Here is a 17959-nt window from a genome sequence, read left to right on the forward strand (position 1 = left end):
TATTTTTTTATAAACGACGCAACGACTAACTCTAAGTACATATTCAAAAGGAAAATAAGCAAATTCAAAGAAATGAAATATTAGGGTTGCCTTTGCAGTGTTATGCTAGCTACTTTTTCAATAAATTCGATCTAAATTATTTGAATGATGTAAACAAAATTTTATTTCTTAATATTTTCATTGCTAAAACTTTCAGCTTTGTGTTGGTTGGCAGGTAACCGGCAGATCATCTTCTGAAAATCTTTATCAGCAGTTAACTGGGAAATAATTATTAACCAGTGATAAATCACTTTTTAAACTAAATAATTTGAAAATTGTTTTCGTTTATCGTTTTATTCCAATTATTCATCTATTTATATTAGCATCTGGTAAATCAATATGATTTAAATTCTTAAAATTAGTGAATAACAATATTTTATTTTTACTGTGTACATAAATATTAAAAAGTAATTAAATAACCATACGCGTATATTTAAAGTCCCAATAGATTGCAGAAACTTTTGTACATTCGGGCATGTCTACCATTTAAACAACCATATAAATCGTTAATTTTTAGACAGTCCGTTTTGCTGATGGTTTTCCGTTGTCCTATACGTACACCCGGTTGCAATGGTGTCATAGTCGGTTTCTCCCCTTTCTTTTTGCTAAAATAGAATTCGCCGTAATGCATTACAGAATTGTAATCGTAATCGAACGTTTGTTTGCCTTTCTTTTTAGAAATCAGTTTAAAATTTTTCCGATATTTTGGAACAATATTTTCCCAATGAATTTTAACAAAATTATCTCTATCCGCTCGTGACTGTTCGTGATAGATGCCAATCGCATGCATAAGTTCATGCATAATGCGTCCCTCGCTGCTGAAACAGTGTGCGCTATTCTCATCAGGTTGCTGCAATGATACTACTTGTTCTCCACCGCGCTTTCCTACAAACGACCAGCAACCGGGCGGTGCATCATCTACTGGCGGTGTAATTAATACGTAATCTTCCTCCTCGCCGTCGAAGGGTATAAAATTAATACAAGTTAATGAATTGAATGTGTTTAGGGCGCGTTGTATGGCCATACGTTCATTGTTTGTGTATAAGTGGCTGATTTCGAAGGGAATAGTGGCGTTAGGCCACACACGTTTCGGATGTTTCATGGGATTAACGCCAAGCCTAAGTGATATGTAAGTATAAGGATCAATCGCAATGTCGCCTTGATAGAGGCGTGGCACTGTTTCAGGATCATCAATCTCAGTTTCACTATCGTCCCAGTCCTCTATATTCGAGCTCAATGTTTCTGTAGAAATTATAAAAATAGATTTAAGGGGTTTTTATTAATAATATTCGAAAATAAATGCGCTCGGAAAGAGATAAAGTCAAAACTGCGTAGAAAATAGCAAAAAATAAGCGAGTAAGCGATTAAAAACCTAAAGGGAAATGCATATACAATTTATTTGAATATATTATATTTAGATAAATTATATTATATTTAGATAAATTACCCACATAAACAAAATAATGCTCTATCCGATTCACGTTAAAAACATATTTATATATGTATGTACAAACATTTATAAATAAAGACCTTATAACCATTTATTTGTAATCATTTATGAAAAAATCATTTCAGTAAAAATAATATACATAAAGAATATTTTTAATTTATTTCGATCAAATTCTCAGTATTTGACACAAGTCGACGTGTTTCACTCCTAAACCAGCGAAAAACGGAAAAAATGTTCGCGAATAAATTCTTGGCTACTCTCAATTGCTAGCACGAACGGAAGTACCTTGCTAATACGCGATAGTTCGTTGGTACGGTGTGAATGGCACAGGAAAACGACCAATTCACAGTTTCGCGCTCATTTAAACGCTTTGACAGTTAGCTTTAGGCTTTACTCTGCAGAATCAATTGACTATTTGTTAAAAAGCTGTATGCAATTAACTCTTAGTGAATAATAGTTAGCAGTTATTAGTGAAAATAAGTGAAAATGTGCAATTATGGTGCAAAGTGTTATATTAGTGTACAGTGTGTATGATTGCGAGATGTGCTTAAGTCACATTGGATCGGCAAACAGGTTTGTACAAAACTACTAACTGCCTTATTCTTTGTCCAAGGGGAATAGGTTGGCATTGAAAATGGGCGGAATCTGTGAACAACCACGTCCACTTCCCATGTAACGGTAATTCAAGAATCCGTCCGTCCATCCCAAATAAAATTTAGGGAAATTTTGAAATGTAGGTGACCGATTTTGGGGGTAAATGTGGTACTGTTGTAATCAATTTTTGCTAGTTAGCGGAATACAAATTAAAGTTATTTTATAATCGTATTTTCTTATTTGACGCTAAGAGTTTTGAATAACATAAAGTGTTTGTGGCTGTGAAAGTAAACGGGGGACTGCAGCTTTCCAACGGTATCACTTTTACCCCAAAAATCGGTTACTTTCAAAGCCAACCTTGGTATTGTCAAAATTGCTTGTTATTTAAAGCTTTTGTGTACTTCATTTAAATCATTCCGTAGAAGCAGTCGAATTCCATAGAAATGCCTCAGTAATGCTGTCAATTACACCGGTTAAAATGAATTAAAGATTTTTATTCAAGAGTCAGATCATCCAATTCTTAAGTAAAATAAGTTGCTGAGTTCGAAAATCCACAATGTATCTAATGATATACAAAAAATTGGAGTTTATTTGCCCCTTTTTTTTACTTTGCTTAAATATGGTCAATGTGAAAAAGAATATTTTTATTCTCAATTCGAACTTTTATGTCTATTTTAGAATCTTTTTCATCCATTCTTAAAACTTTTGTCGATGTTTTGGGGAAAAATCATTTTCTTATGTTTATATATTATTTATATTATATTTCTTACTATATAAAACCAAAAATTTGAACTTGAAAAAAGTGTTTGTAAGCTTTGTAAACATCTTTAAAACGCTTAACATTTTTGAAAAAGAAGACATGAACGAAAGACAGTAAATTTAAATATTCTTGTACTCACAAAATTAAATCACTTCATCGTTTTGCAATATTCACAATATTTCTCATCAAATCCTTTTTTGGTAATTTTTAATAAAAATATAGTTAATTGCATAACAAAATCGTTCCAAACTTTGTACAAAATTCAGAAAAATTGAGAACCTTTCAAAAAAAGATCATCAAAATTTTAATTTTATGCAGAGACCCTGAGTATGCCAATCAATTTTAGGGGAAAACTTTAGTATAATGTATAATATATCGCTTTGGAAAAAACGGTAAAAAGAGGGTGATAGAGGGGTGTATCCCCATCTTAAAACTGAAAACAGAACCTGCCGGAGGCTTATAGTTTTTAAGTAATTTAATGTTAAAGTTCTCTAATTTAGCGAAAAGTTGGTGTTGCCATACACCTGAAATGAAAGCGAAGTTCGCACGCAGGGATGATATTTTTGAAAATAAAAACATACAACTCATTTAAACTTAAAAACAATGATATTAATAAAGTAATTAAAAGCCAAAATTACGGCTTATAACTGTATTTTATTGCTTCGATAAGTTTAATAAACGGGTCTTCGTGTTTTTATTTACAGATTTTCTCCACAAATATTCCACTATAACATCTGTAAAGCAAACTGGATGGTTATAATTTTCTTTATTAAAATATCTTTTGACAACGCGCCATTGGGACTCAATCCTTTGCGTGTGAGTACCATCCTCCGCCACAAAGGGGTTGTCGGGGTCGCTGTGGTTTACTTTTTTGTGCTCATACCCATAATTACCCAAGCAGTCATAGGCTCTCCAAAAGTCCGTATGTATAATAGAGCCTTCTTTGACGTGCTTTCTAATTGAAGAAATGAGCACATCCGCGGAACGTATGTTGTCTGGACACACTTCTAGGCGGAGATCCTCACTACCGTCCTCAATTATGCCAAGAACCCAGTGGCCTTCCACTCTTCTTCCTAAATTTAAACATACTGGTTAAAAAGTGCATACTTTATTACAAATATAACTTATTACCTTTATTATACTTCCGCTTGTCAAATTTACTTTCGTCAATTTGTACGACTTTTCCAGGACCCCTAATCCTACCCACCGACTCCTGCCTGTCAATCTGGTATAAACTTACCGCCTCACGGTAGTAGTTATACCAGTCGCAAATGGTGGCTGTTGAAAGACAGGATCCCTCCAAATAGTTTTCGAAGCGTACATTTTCGTGCGACCACCGGTGCGCATATGCATACATAAGGTGAAAGATGTGTGGCAGCGATATTTTGCATTGCTCGAACCACGTTCCAGTAGCTCTGGACACTCCTGACATCCTCTTACACTGTCCCTTACTGCACCTAAAGGTACCCAAAGAATCGTTTCCTCTAGCTTGTAGTTTCATTTGGGTCGTGTGGGTGCGACAGAGCCTGGAACGCAACACAAGGCCGTTTTCCTCTGCAAATGCCACACACTTTTCCGTTGTGTTCAGGTTTTGAATTACTTTCGAAAAGTTCCACATAGATTTTATTTCCAACGCCGTCAGACTACGTGGCAAAGAAGTATTGCCTGGCGTTGGAAACGCTTTGCTCGTTGTGGGAAGTTCACAATCTGTAAATAAATTTATTACTATGAAATATATTTATAAATAAAATTATAAACTTACCGCTTTCAGGTGGATTCATTCTTAAAATTTTCAATAATATCTTTTAAAGACCGTATTTTAACTTTTCACTTGATTTAAAACTTGCACGCTTGAATATATGTATCAGTAACAATATACTACGATGTACTTACCAATAACAATATACGTATCAAAAACAATGGAAAAAATAACATTGGAAAATAACAGTTAAACAAACGGTATACATACGCAGGTTCCTTTGCATTTTACAGGAGCGTCGACTAGGAGGGTTTTTGTAAATTTGTAGAATTTTTGCGTAGAACTCCTTCCGCGTGGGCGGCCTTTGGCCGCGCTTCAAAAAAATAACCCTCATCAGTCCAACTCCGGCTACGCAATGCACAGTATTTTTGCGTAAAACTCCTTTGCGTGTTAAAACCATTGAACCCAAAATTAAAACGTCATATGCGTGTATGTAGTAAGGAGGCACAATAACCCCCACTGCCATGATTAACACTAAACTCAAGAACTTATATTTTGTTTTCATTTGCAGGCATCCGGCAACACCATACTGTTGGCATTCCAATCTTCTTCTTATTCGCGCTTAAAATTGGAATGCGATTGCATAGGCAAATGAATTTGCATTTAATTTTAATAGATACTAGCAAACCCGGCCCCCTTCGCTGGGCACACTAAAATAGAATAGATATGGTTTAGAACAGAAAATATATGAATTTCATATTATTTATTTCTTTATTCTTTATTCAAGCGCTTTGGCATAAACAATATTTTTTGTTTTTCTATTTGTTTTTGAGTAAATATAAAATATAAATTGAAAATCAGGAAAAAAGAAGATTGTTTTTAAATGTCAAATCAACGCATATGAATAAACAATCGTCTTTTTTCCTGATCATCCATGAATTTTTCGTTTCAATTTATATGTTTTATTAAGCATTGGAGCTTTTTTAACCATTATCCATTTATATTTTTCAAAAAAAAAAACGAAAAAAATTTTTTTTTCACGAACACATAATTTCATTCGGATTTCACATTAAATTCTCAAATTTCGTAAGAAATTATTCACTGTTCCAAAATCCACTCCAAAAAAATTCACAAACAATTTTTACATGTTGCACTTACGTTTTTTCCTTATGGCATCCAAATCAGAAAGAAATATTGACATATTGTAACTCACACTGTCAATTTGACAGTTCAGTTCCGCCCCAAGCGTTAAAAAAGTAAGCGACATTATAGCTGGTTCAAAAGAACGCTGTACCGTTGCCAGTGCTCCGAATTACAACCAAACTTTACGAAACCCATTTTCAATACTTACTTAACAATGTGCGTAAGTTTGGTTTAATTCGGTGCAAAGACACGGCGGGTCCACGTTTTGGCATATATTTCGAGACCCTAGTCATCAATAGGTATGAAAATTACCCCGTATTAAAGCACTTATCAACAGCTTTCATTTGATACCCATATTATACATACACAACCAAAGGTTACTCGGGTCCACGTTTTGACCTATATCTCGAGACCCCAGTCACGGAGCGGCATGAAAAATACTCTGTAATAAAGCATTCACCAAGAGCTTTCATTTGATACCCATATTGTACATACACATCCGAAGGTTACCCTGGTCCACGTTTTGACCTATATCTCGAGCCCTATTTCCAAAATAAAATATAATCCATATTACTCGTGGATGATGTAGCTTTCGAATGGTGAAAGAATTTTTAAAATCGGTCCAGTAGTTTTTGAGCCTATTCATTACAACCAAACAAACAAACAAAGTTTTCCTCTTTATAATATTAGTATAGATAATTAGAATATTAGCATAAAAATCGGTAAAAACACGCGTGTGAGTGTATATTTGGTGAATTTTAGTGAAATGTTAAAAAATATATAGTGTAATGTGGCAAATTATAGTGAAGTTCCCGAGGGCATTTTGAATGTAAATAATTAAAAAATTATTATTTCCCGAATAATTTAAAGTTATAAAGAGTGTTACTTAACACCTCACTAACATCTCCACCAAGTTTCATTAAAAAAAACATTATAGTTTGCCAGAAATTCCAAAATATACATTGTTCTAAATTCCAGCCAGTAAGTTTGAAGTCGCTCAAAAATCAACCCAATTTCTTATTAAAAAAGTTACTTGAAAAAACATGTCAAGCCATTTCCAATTGCGTTACTTAAAGTAATAATCGACCGTTAATAAGTGAGACCGGTATTAAAGCAGACCCATGCAGGTAAGTATGTGTATTTTAGAACCTTTATTGGAATAATTTCATATTTCAATGCTACAATGATTTAATATTTAATCTTCTTATTATTTTATTATACTATGTTTCGATTCAGTTATAAAAGCTGTAAAAATGAGCCATTCCCGCGAATTGAAAATCGAAAAATTAAAGGCAAAAATGTGTAAGTATTTTGGTTGTAAATAAGAAACCCACACTTTTTGTGTAAAATCTTGAGTTAATTTATGTATTTTCATGAGTAAGAAATAAACTTTTTCAAAGAAGAAATAAACTTTTAAAATAAATTCTAAATAGTAATTTATTGCAATAATAATAAATAAATAATAGTCTAGTGTTGTTGAAGCATAAGTGCAAGGATCCGCCTTTAGGCAGACTTTAAATTTATTACCTTGCATCAGGCAAATGAATAGAATATTAAAAAAAATACCAGTCTAACGGTTAGACGCGATAGAAGTGAAACCTTCCGTAAAACAAACTGAAAGAGAATGAGACGAAAGCAGCATTAGGGGCGGGATAATTATAGGTTCATTATAATATTGCTATAAAGTTCATATTTTATTTTCTTCATTTTATTATTATTCATCCTCAATGTTTTCAATTTCAACAAATGATACGAGTGGCTTATGATAGCTAAAATATGATACAAATGCTTTGGTTTCGATGTTGTCAACATATCTTTGAAATACCGCGTCAATTGTTGTTTTTGATCGTGTTGTCGATTCAGTGCGATTGTTACACATTTTTAAATTTAATGTTGTATTGAGAAAATCAATTAAAGGAACCGCTGTGTCCAATGCAAAATTTACGTTAAAATCGCCACTTAAAATCATTGGAACTTTATTGTAATCTTTTCTAAGTATCCGCGATACTTCTGGTGTATACTTTATTAAATTTTCGTGAATGAATTCCGTGATGCTATTTATTGATTTTTTTTTTCTGTCGATATTCACGACACTTATCTGCATTATTTTTCGGCATAATTTAAAAATGAAAATATTTACGAATATAAAAATACACACGCGGTTGCTATTATGAGCGTCCCCAGCAAAACCTGCGTGACCGAAACTCTAACACAATTACATTTTTTTGAATGTTACAAACACATATGCACGCAGGTTTTGCTGGGGCGTGACCGAAACTCTAACACAATTACACATATGCACTCGTATTTGTTTGAAAATCGACTTTTTTTTGGTTCTCCGTCACCTTTGGAAAATGTGTAAACAGTAAGCAAACTTTATTCAAATATTTTCCCTCATTTTTGCATCAGTAAAATTAAACAAACGCCGTAGCCGAATGGGTTGGTGCGTGACTACTTTTCAGAATTCACGGAGAGAACGTCAGTTCGAATCTCGGTGAAAACACCAAAATTAAGGAAAACTATTTTTCTAATAGCGCTCACCCCTCAGCAGGCAATGGCAAAACACCGAGTGTATTTCTGCCATGAAAAAAAGCTCCTCATAAACATATCATAAAATAAAATAAAATAACTGTATAAAAAAAATTTTTTTCTTGTGATTCGAACCAAGGATTTTGGATCGAAAGCTCACATTGCTATTCGCTCGGCTACCGCGCCATGCTGTCGGCGCTGGCCTAAAAGTTATTTAGTTCGTCGCTACGTTTATATCAACATATAATATAACGCTTCGTAGCCAAGAGTGTCGCTTTTTTCGTTTCACTTTTTCTCAAATCACTCCCAACGATTCTAAATAAGTTTTCACTTCAAAAATACCAGCAGATTCGAGTTCAGAAACGTGAAAATTTCATGCGTTAGAGGGTTAAGAAATTTGTGTACGCGGTGTTGAACGGGTTAACTTCGGAAGATTACCAATCATGAGGACAGCTTTGGAAGTTTCATTCCGGGTTAAAGTGAGATTATTTTGAAGTACGATAAACAAATTTGGCTCTTAAAATAATTTGCTTGTATTTTACCGTCTAATTTTCGGCATTTATACTAATTGTCGCACTTCATAAACATAATAAAAGTTATTTTTGGAGTCTGAGGTTAACATTCGTATAATTGAAATTAAAAAATTTACCTGGAGCACTCATGAATTCATGGTTGAACAAATCCACTCCCATAGGCTTGTATCTGGACTTGATTTGTGCACTTAAGCCTTGACACATGACACTGTAGGCGACTAACAAACAGCATAACCGCCAAAATTTATAAAAATTCTCACTTTCAGTTAACATTATTGGCGTTATATCACACAACTTGAATTTTCTATATTGAATATATTCGTTTGGAAATACTGAAAATATTATTTTTGGCATTCAATTTGCACTTTATACGCATCAATGTAGACTTATACTCTGCAGTAGTGGTTTTCATAAAATCGGCATGCAAAGAGGACTTCAGCTTACATACTCGTACGTTATGCCATTTATTTATTTACATTTTTTTTTAATAAACGATATGCGATTTCAGTAATGCTAGCCAATGACGTTGATGTTCAGCGACGAAATGCGGCGATTTAGCGCAAGCGTGCTATCAACATAAATAAATGTGAGATGACTACAGTTGCAAATTAACGTCGAATCCAACAAACAAATGGGAAAGCAACAAATAAAATTGCGTAAAAATATAAGGCAAAATATGAGAAAACATGAACGTCGCGACGTTACACCGTACTGGATCACCAACGATTTACAACTGCGACTGTTACTAGTGAGCGATTAAGCTAAAATCACTATCGCATAAAATGCAAAACATTCGGCCAAATAAATCAGCGAGCGCGACTTTATTAAAGTTCCAAATATCCATTTTACATACGAGGTGTGACTATTAACTAACAGAGCTGACGCAGTAAAACATTGTATTTTGATTTCATGCATTATAAACTACAATATAAAAACCCCCTCCTCTCATTCATAATTTCAAAGGTCCCACATTTTTTCTTTCAAAGCAGATTTGGATCTGAAAAATATGTAGATAAAATGTAGACTTCAACAAGAACGTGATATTAGTAATATTTACTAATAGTCGGACCTTCAGAAAACCAGAAAGAGGAAAATACTATGAATAAATAAAAAAAATCCATTGCTTTTAATTTTGATTTGCACTTACACTTAAAAATTAGAAACTTTAAGGGGTTAGGTGGGTTTGAAAATTTCAAAGAATCGATTTTTGTTTTTTTGTCTCATTAAATAGTACAGTATGTTTTAAATACTCTCCTAAAATTTTAAGTCGATCCGAGTAAAATTCTAAGAGATAGACCCTTCAGAAGTTCCGCCAATTAGGCCACGTCAGTTGAGCGCTTCGCAGGCTTTCTCAAAACTCCATTTTTTAAGTCGGTGGACACGATATCTCGAAAAGTTATGAAACGATTTACTTCAAATTTTGTACAAATCTTTGAAATAACATTATCTAGTTATTGAACGAAGGATTTTGTTTTTTATTTATTACAACTATTTTTTTTGAGCCAATGTATGTCGAAAATTTCACTAAAAAATGTGTTTTTTGGTTCAAAGCATGTAAAAAATTCAAATTTGGATTTTTTTTTCCTTCGTACAGCAACGAGATTTATCCATGTACCCTCGAAATTCTTTTGGTTTTTTGATTTTAGATGAACCAATAATGAGTTATGCTGTCCACGGCAAGAGCATTTTTTTTTTGAGACGTCAAGGAAAATGAGGTACCAACGGCTGAGTTTTTGAAATTTTTAAACAAAAATTTTACAAGATACTGTTTATATATGTATCTTAGATATAGTGAATTGTTTAAATAAAATATATGATTTTCTATACTAAAAAAAAATAGTCAAAATCTTCTTTTTTCAACCTCTGAAACCCACCTTAATGCGATTGAATATTCTGTAAACGAGCGATAGGTACTGTATTGGAAATATAGGGTTATCTAATAAGAGGTGTTATTTTGATGTTCAAAGAAAAATGCTATTTTTTAATATAAATGATCGGATGTTTATTTCATTATAAAGAGGAATCAGGCAAATGACCACCACGACCACGATTACAGGACAATATCCTTTTCATGAAATTTTCCATAACCGAATTGCAAAGTGGCTGCCCTATGTCCTCGATAGCCTCACGAATGCCATCTTCGAGGTCTTGAATCGACCCTGAGCTGTTGGCGTAGACCTTATCTTTCACGTGGCTCCAAAGAAAAATTTCACAAGGTGTTAAATCACAAGATTTCGGTGGACAATTGTGATCACCTCTTCGAGAGATTACCCGGCCCAGAAACTTTTCCCGTAAAAGATCAATGGTTTCGTTGCTTGTGTGGCACGTAGCGCCGTGAAATAAACGTTGTCCAGATCAATACCATCCAATTCCGGCCATAAAACATCGTTAATTATCTTTCGATAGCGCAATCCATTCACCTGTAACACTCGTTATTGGAAAACCCTTTACAAGGCTTCCCGCTAAACAGCTGGCGCTGACGTTTACCGCATCATTTAGTATAGTTATTTAACAATCACACCTCGTATATTACATGCACTACACGTACACACTTCTACATAACCACATGGATTTATACTTAGATACATAATATAAGTGTACATTTGTATTTGCTTGGCCTAAAATTAGTTTACGAGTAAAAATAGCTTTATGGGATTGCTTTAGCTTTGACTCTCTTGAGTGAATGTAGTTTTTGCTTAAGCCTACAATCATGTGCCAAACCTTAAAACCCCTTGCTCCCTTACCGAAAAGGAAAACTTAAAAGGTAAATGTGCATGAAGAAATAAAAAATTTTTATCGAAAACGTAAACAAATCGTAATGCCAATGACTGTGTGAGCCATATATGGTGTACTGATTACTTACTGGTGTAATCGCCGCGCGCCTCTGCGGCAGTCTGAATGTACGCCAACATCAAAGTCAACAAAAAAAGAAACACACTACAGCCAACCGCACTCTATTATAAATATTTTTGAATTTACCCGCAGGTACATACAAACATACCTATGTATGTTTACGCATTTTGGTAAAGCAGTCGCTTTGCCAATGGCAACAGCTGACGGGCGATACACCGGCGACGCTGGCTTGACCACTACTCAAATTGTTTCGAGCGTTCAACGCCTAAGTTGACATACTCGGTATGTGTTATTGCTTCTGTTACTTTTTGGTGCTTAAACCCATTTGAAATGAAATTCATTTCGCAAATTGGCTTAATTTGTTTAATATTATCAGCTCTCTTGTAAGTTTCTCTCTGACTCTTTTTCGATTTAATCCGTTATGAATTAGTCGGGTAGTATTTCGTTCATTATAGCGATCGTACGGTGCTTGAGGATAACTTGAGAGTAGAGCTACTTAGCTTTTATTTTGAATAAAATTTAATCAAGCTTCACGAATTTTTTACACAACATGAATTTATTATGTATTTATCTATAAAATCACTATTAGCTCCAATAACCTCTTCAATCCGTGTTCTGAAATGATTGCTTGATCGAATCAAATGCGCCTTATTCTTATTGACCATAACGGCATTAATTGCAGAAGAAATTAAGAAAAGAAATGGTGGTATGGGAATGCTTATTGGTTTCACAGTCAACTACTCCAATTGCTGGTTTAGTACTAACTTTTTGAAACAGTAAAAGTTATAGTAAAAACCTATTGGCTTAGCGAACGCATCTTGATTTGCGTTTATATCATTTTGGGTGTATTTTCCACCATGAAGGAAGGTATAACGCTTAAATGCACTAAATTTCAATAAAAAAAGTACCGGGAATTGTTCAATAAACCGCAAAATAATTGTTTAATGATCAAAATTTATTTTGTCACCTTCAAAATGGCTCCATTCGAAGCAATACATATACGAGATGTGTTCAAAAAGTATCGCGAATTTTGTGTTTTTTCAAAAACTATTTATTTATATTATATCAAAGTAATTCCCATGAGATATTATGCACTTGTGCCAACGTTTTTTCCAATCTTCCCAAGCACTTCAACAAATCATTTTTGAAGTGAAAACTTCTTTAGCATAGTTGGGAGTGATTTGAGACTCGATGAAACGAAAAAGCGACACTACGAAGCGTTATATGTTGATATACGTATATGTGTGTGGCTGCGTACTGCTGAGCCACGCTAGTATAGTGAGTATTGTAGTATGTATACTACACTGCCTATTACTTGCTTTGGTGTTTAGTTCAAGCGTCATACGTATGTATGTTTGCATGTATGCTAGTACGTATGTGTGCGCGCCTGCGTATTACGGAGCCACGGTGAGCGAGAAGGCATTATGTATACCTATACTACACTACCTAATACTTGCTTAGACCAAGCGTCCTACGAATGTTTGTATGTATGTTAGTACGTCTGTGTAATATACGCATTACGACGCTCATAACAGCAACCGCGTGTGCTGTATTGCGTCCGTATTTTTATATTCGTAAATATTTTCATTTTTAAATATTTACCGCAATTGCGGTGTTGCAATATACCACAATCAAAATGACGGTGCTCGTATTGTAACTCCACAGATAGATCTGAATGTACAGCAACTAGAATCACTGTCTGTTCAGCTCTCTAAAGTGGGAGAAATATGTGCATGCGAAACCAGATTGAGCAATGGAAAAACAGTTTTAATTGTGGCAATTTATATTTCACCGAATCAATCAATAAATAGCATCACGGAATTCATTCACGAAAATTTAATAAAGTATACACCAGAAGTATCGCGGATACTTAGAAAAGATTACGTTAAAGTTCCAATGATTTTAAGTGGCGATTTTAACGTAAATTTTGCATTGAGCACAGCGGTTCCTTTAATTGATTTTCTCAATACAACATACAATTTAAAAATGTGTAACAATCGCACTGAATCGACAACACGATTAAAAACAACAACTGACGCGGTATTTCAAAGGTATGTTGACAACATCGAAACCAAAGCATTTGTATCATATTTTAGCTATCATAAGCCACTCGTATCATTTGTTGAAATTGAAAACATTGAGGATGAATAATAATAAAATGAAGAAAATAAAATATGAACTTTATAGCAATATTATAACGAACCTATAATTATCCCGCTCCTAATGCTGCTTTCGTCTCATTCTCTCTCAGTTTGTTTCACGGAAGATTTCACTTCTATCGCGTCTAGCCGTTAGACTGGTATTTTTTTATCTTGTTCAGCCCTCGTCTTTATCTCGTCAATCATAGCGTAGCGTCATCCTTTCATGGGACTCTTCAGTTTCGGGAACAAGAAAAAGTCACAGGGGGCCAGATCTGGGGAATACGGCGACTGTGGCATCATTAGTGTGTTGTTTTCAGCCAAAAAGTCGCGCACAAGCAACGATGTGTGAGCAGGGATCTAATTTTTGTTGCTTTTCGTCGTTCAGAGTAGAGTAGAATTTTTTGAGGACATTAGGATGCACAAGATTCTTTGTGAAAAATAGGTCTTAGAGTTGGAGAGGTATTATAATACGGGATTGTATGATTACTTTTGGAACTTATGCAAAACTAATGGAACAATCAATAGAACTAAAGAAAGATTACAATACCAGGAGACTGCAGGATATTTGTAAAAAAAGTTATTTCTAATAGTTTTTGGGCTCAGAAGGTTTAAAGGGTTCAACCATTTTCCGGAAAAGACCATAGTGATCATGATCAAGACCAAATGGCGCGCCGATAAAATTCAAGTCTTTGCAGCAAAAAAAAAATATTATTTGTTAGTATTAGTTAAATTAGGGAATATATCCAGATAAGCTTTCTGAGATTGCATATTACATGATATTATCTCACCAAAAGTCATGGACTAACTTTCGATAACTGAATCAAATAATTACATGAATTACATGTATGACTGTAGCTTTGGTAGCCCGCTGACAGAATGCTGTAACTTTTTGTAGACAAAATAAAACTAGCTCAAATTATCACGAGTTTTAAGTTCATGTACCCGCAGTTGGTCTGGCGCTGAGAACTGCTTGTAGTTTGAATGAATGGCCAATGATTTTGTAGTAATTTGGCCTCTTCACCTATCTCTTACAACCACTAATGATTGGGCTTACTTCGACTTGATATACTCAGGCATACTCATTGCAAGAGACGTGAAACATAAGCCGGTTATCTTCTACATAAGCCGCTGGCCCTGGCAGCTAGAGTTATTATATTAGATTAATCTATAATTTCAATAAATAATAATAATAATATCTTATACATACAGTAAGGATACAAACATCTATGAGCGCGGTCTCAGTACTGAGATTATTATGACTAAGTGGGGTACCATTCTGGGGTATCAGTGGAGTACCATTCTCTACACTTATTTTTAGCTATATTAATACTTTATTCTTTTAAACCTGCAAGTGACTCTTAAGTGGGCACAAATTAGAGCAATACATCTGGCAAACAGATTCGATATGCTTTTGACTGAAAGTTGATAATAGGTTTAAACATAGAAGAAAATAGAGGTGACGCATCCGACGCGTATACTACTTACAAAAGTTATTTCTTTGGATTACTTTTCTCCATCTACGACCGACAGAAAATTGTTTACTTGGAACGAAACCTAAATCCCGACTTTTATAAGTTTAGAAAAATGAACCCAACCCTTCAACTTTCTTAACATAAAATTGGGTAAAGACCGGGCGTCGCATACGCATATACAAGGTGAAGTCCAAAATAAACAAAATTGGTGTCATAAAAATGTTTTTGATGGCGCTATCTTTTTAATAAGTTAGTGCGTTGGAAGTTACATCCGCAGCTGACTTCCTGTGAAAGCTTGGTGACATTCGGCTGAGTGGAAGACTCGTGCCAGAGTTCATGAGTTGTTTACATCTTTCAGAGATGGCTGTGAGGACATACATGACAATGAACATACGGACCGCCCAAAATCAGTAATCACCGAAAACTCTATCGAAATTGTTCGTAAATTTATCAAAAATTAACCGAACTTATCATTGAAATTCATGGCATCGCAGTTGAATATCTCGAAAGCATCGATTTATCGCATTTTTTCCCATCATTTGCGCTTACGAAATGTCAGTGTACGTTTCATTCCGCGCAAGTGAACTGAGAACCAAAAATTGATCAAAATTTAACATTTGAAAGACCTCATTAAAGAGGCGAGAAAAGACGAGAACTTCTCTTACAACATTGTAACTGGTGATGAAGCATTTCCAAAATGAATCTGAAACTACGCGTCAAAGTGCCGAATGGAAGCCCCCGGACGAGCTTCCACCCAAAAAATCGCTTTTGGAGAAGTCAAAAATCAAGTCGATGCTCATTTGCTTTTACGATTCCAAGGGTATTGTCCATAAGGAGTTCGTGCCAACGGGCCAAACTATCAATACAATTTTCTATCACGGCGTTTTCAAGCGTTTTTTGTATCGCATTCATCTAATTCGCCCTGAATGCCGCGAAAGAGAAAGCTGGGGCTTATTGTATGATAATTCACCATCTCATAGATCCACTCATTTGACTGATTTTTTGACTAGAAATTGCATTTTAACCATCAATTACTCACCGTATTCGCCTGATATGGCTCCCAGTGACTTCTACCTATTCGAATAATTGCATTTGGCCATGAAAGGAAAATGTTTTGCATGAATAGAGGCCATCCAAAAGGCTCGTACCGACCTCCTGAAGGACATTCTGGCCAATGACCTGAAACACTCTTTCGAAAGCTTTTAGATCTCTCAAAACAATGGTTCGAGGCCAGGGGGAACTATTTTGAATAAATAAACTCGAAGTTATCAGAAAAAAACTCTTGTCGTTTCTATTTTAGCTCAGTATTGTTTATTTTGGACTTCACCTTGTATATATGCTATTTATTTGCACCTCAACATAACCATAACTTTGCGCTAATTTATGCATTCAACCTAAATTGATTTGATTATCTTTATTGGTACTGTTATATACGCGGCTCCATATACATTCCAACATACCATACACAAAATTCGCAGGCACATACGCAAATCTGAGCCAACATGCATATGTATGAAGCCCTGTCTGTGTATATATTTCCATATTAGCACCATAAATTAAAGTGAGCAATCCAAAGATATTGTTGTGGCAGTTGGCTGCAATCTGAAATCAACCGGCATGGAAATCACTCAGTTCACAATTTAATTTGATATACTACCTCGCTGCACGATTACGGTACACGTAGACAGAAATAAATCTGCATTTGATTAATTACGTTACCTATTTTTATAGGCGAACTAGTTTGACCAGTGGAAGATGAAAATGAAAGGGGAACATTTACAACTGTTAACAAACGGAAGTTGGAAGATAAGCAACTCCATGTTTTATTTTTAAATGTTCATTAGATACGCGAAGGCGAAAAAATTCAAATTAATTCAACCTGATAGCATAAAATCAAGTTTCAATTTTCATCTTACATCGGTTTCCTATTTCCAATGGGTGCACACGAGTGTGATGACTGCTGAATCATAAATTAACAAAATAAGTATGTAAGCGTCTTAGTTTGGATGACACCTGTATATACTGGCGCATGTTTTCGAAAATTTTCCGCGGTTTCACTATGAGCGATTTCAAGTCAACTGATACAAGTATTTTGAACCTTGTCGTACATTTTTCTGAAAATTAGTTTATTTGTAGTTGTTCAAATTACCGATGGGCTAGAATCTTAAAACTTTAAATATAAAAGGCCTTTCAAAAGACGCGCCTAGATGGTTATTTGAAATAAAACATATAAAAATCTATCTGCACTATCACGACAGACGTCAGAGCAGATGAAGATGTCAATCGATCGGGCGAATGCAGACTGCAAGGGCGTGTTCGCGAATCTCCTGGAGCTCTAAATTGCGAATATTCAGCTCATGTGTGAAGTCAGTATTGTTGTATGGAGTGAAACATGGCATCATCTATGAATATGACACTGGACTGAAACCAAACCCGCATGGGAGCAGAGGTCGAGGTCGGCTTAGTAAAATACTTGAAGAAGGTCAATATTGCGCGAGCTAGCAAATATCGTCATTTCCTGGGACGGCGCAAAAACAACAGCCCAAAACCGTGTACGATGGAAGAGTCATGTCCAGGCCCTATGCTTCCAAGCGGAGTGAGCAAGGAAAACAAATTGAAAACAACTGATTTGATATTTTTAAATTGCAAATTAAAGACATATGCTCTAAAAATATACAAATTAGTTGTACGTACTCATAAAGACCTTACGATGTCATTGACTGTATAACTGTTTGTTACAAGAACA

General features: G+C 34.8%; 1 protein-coding gene across 1 annotated transcript; it reads right to left on the minus strand.

Annotated features, from left to right (window-relative positions):
* Window positions 1-382: 382 nt before the first annotated feature.
* On the minus strand, window positions 383-9448 carry LOC129249950 (hatching enzyme 1.2). Its single transcript, XM_054889615.1, has 2 exons — window positions 8864-9448; window positions 383-1281 (listed from the first exon to the last, which is right to left on the minus strand). Exons 1-2 carry the CDS (start codon window positions 9099-9101, stop codon window positions 473-475), a joined length of 1047 nt encoding a protein of 348 aa, XP_054745590.1. The 5' UTR covers window positions 9102-9448; the 3' UTR covers window positions 383-472.
* Between the last annotated feature and the right edge of the window lie 8511 nt (window positions 9449-17959).

Source organism: Anastrepha obliqua, chromosome 1 (assembly GCF_027943255.1).
Source record: "Anastrepha obliqua isolate idAnaObli1 chromosome 1, idAnaObli1_1.0, whole genome shotgun sequence".
Classification (NCBI taxonomy): Eukaryota; Metazoa; Arthropoda; class Insecta; order Diptera; family Tephritidae; genus Anastrepha; species Anastrepha obliqua.

Coding starts and splice junctions, on each gene's coding strand:
- LOC129249950 (XM_054889615.1), bottom strand. CDS start 9,101: ATGCCAAAAATAATATTTTCAGTATTTCCAAACGAATATATTCAATAT. Junction 1,282..8,863: donor TGAATTCATGAGTGCTCCAG/GTAAATTTTTTA, acceptor TAATTTCTACAG/AAACATTGAGCTCGAATATA.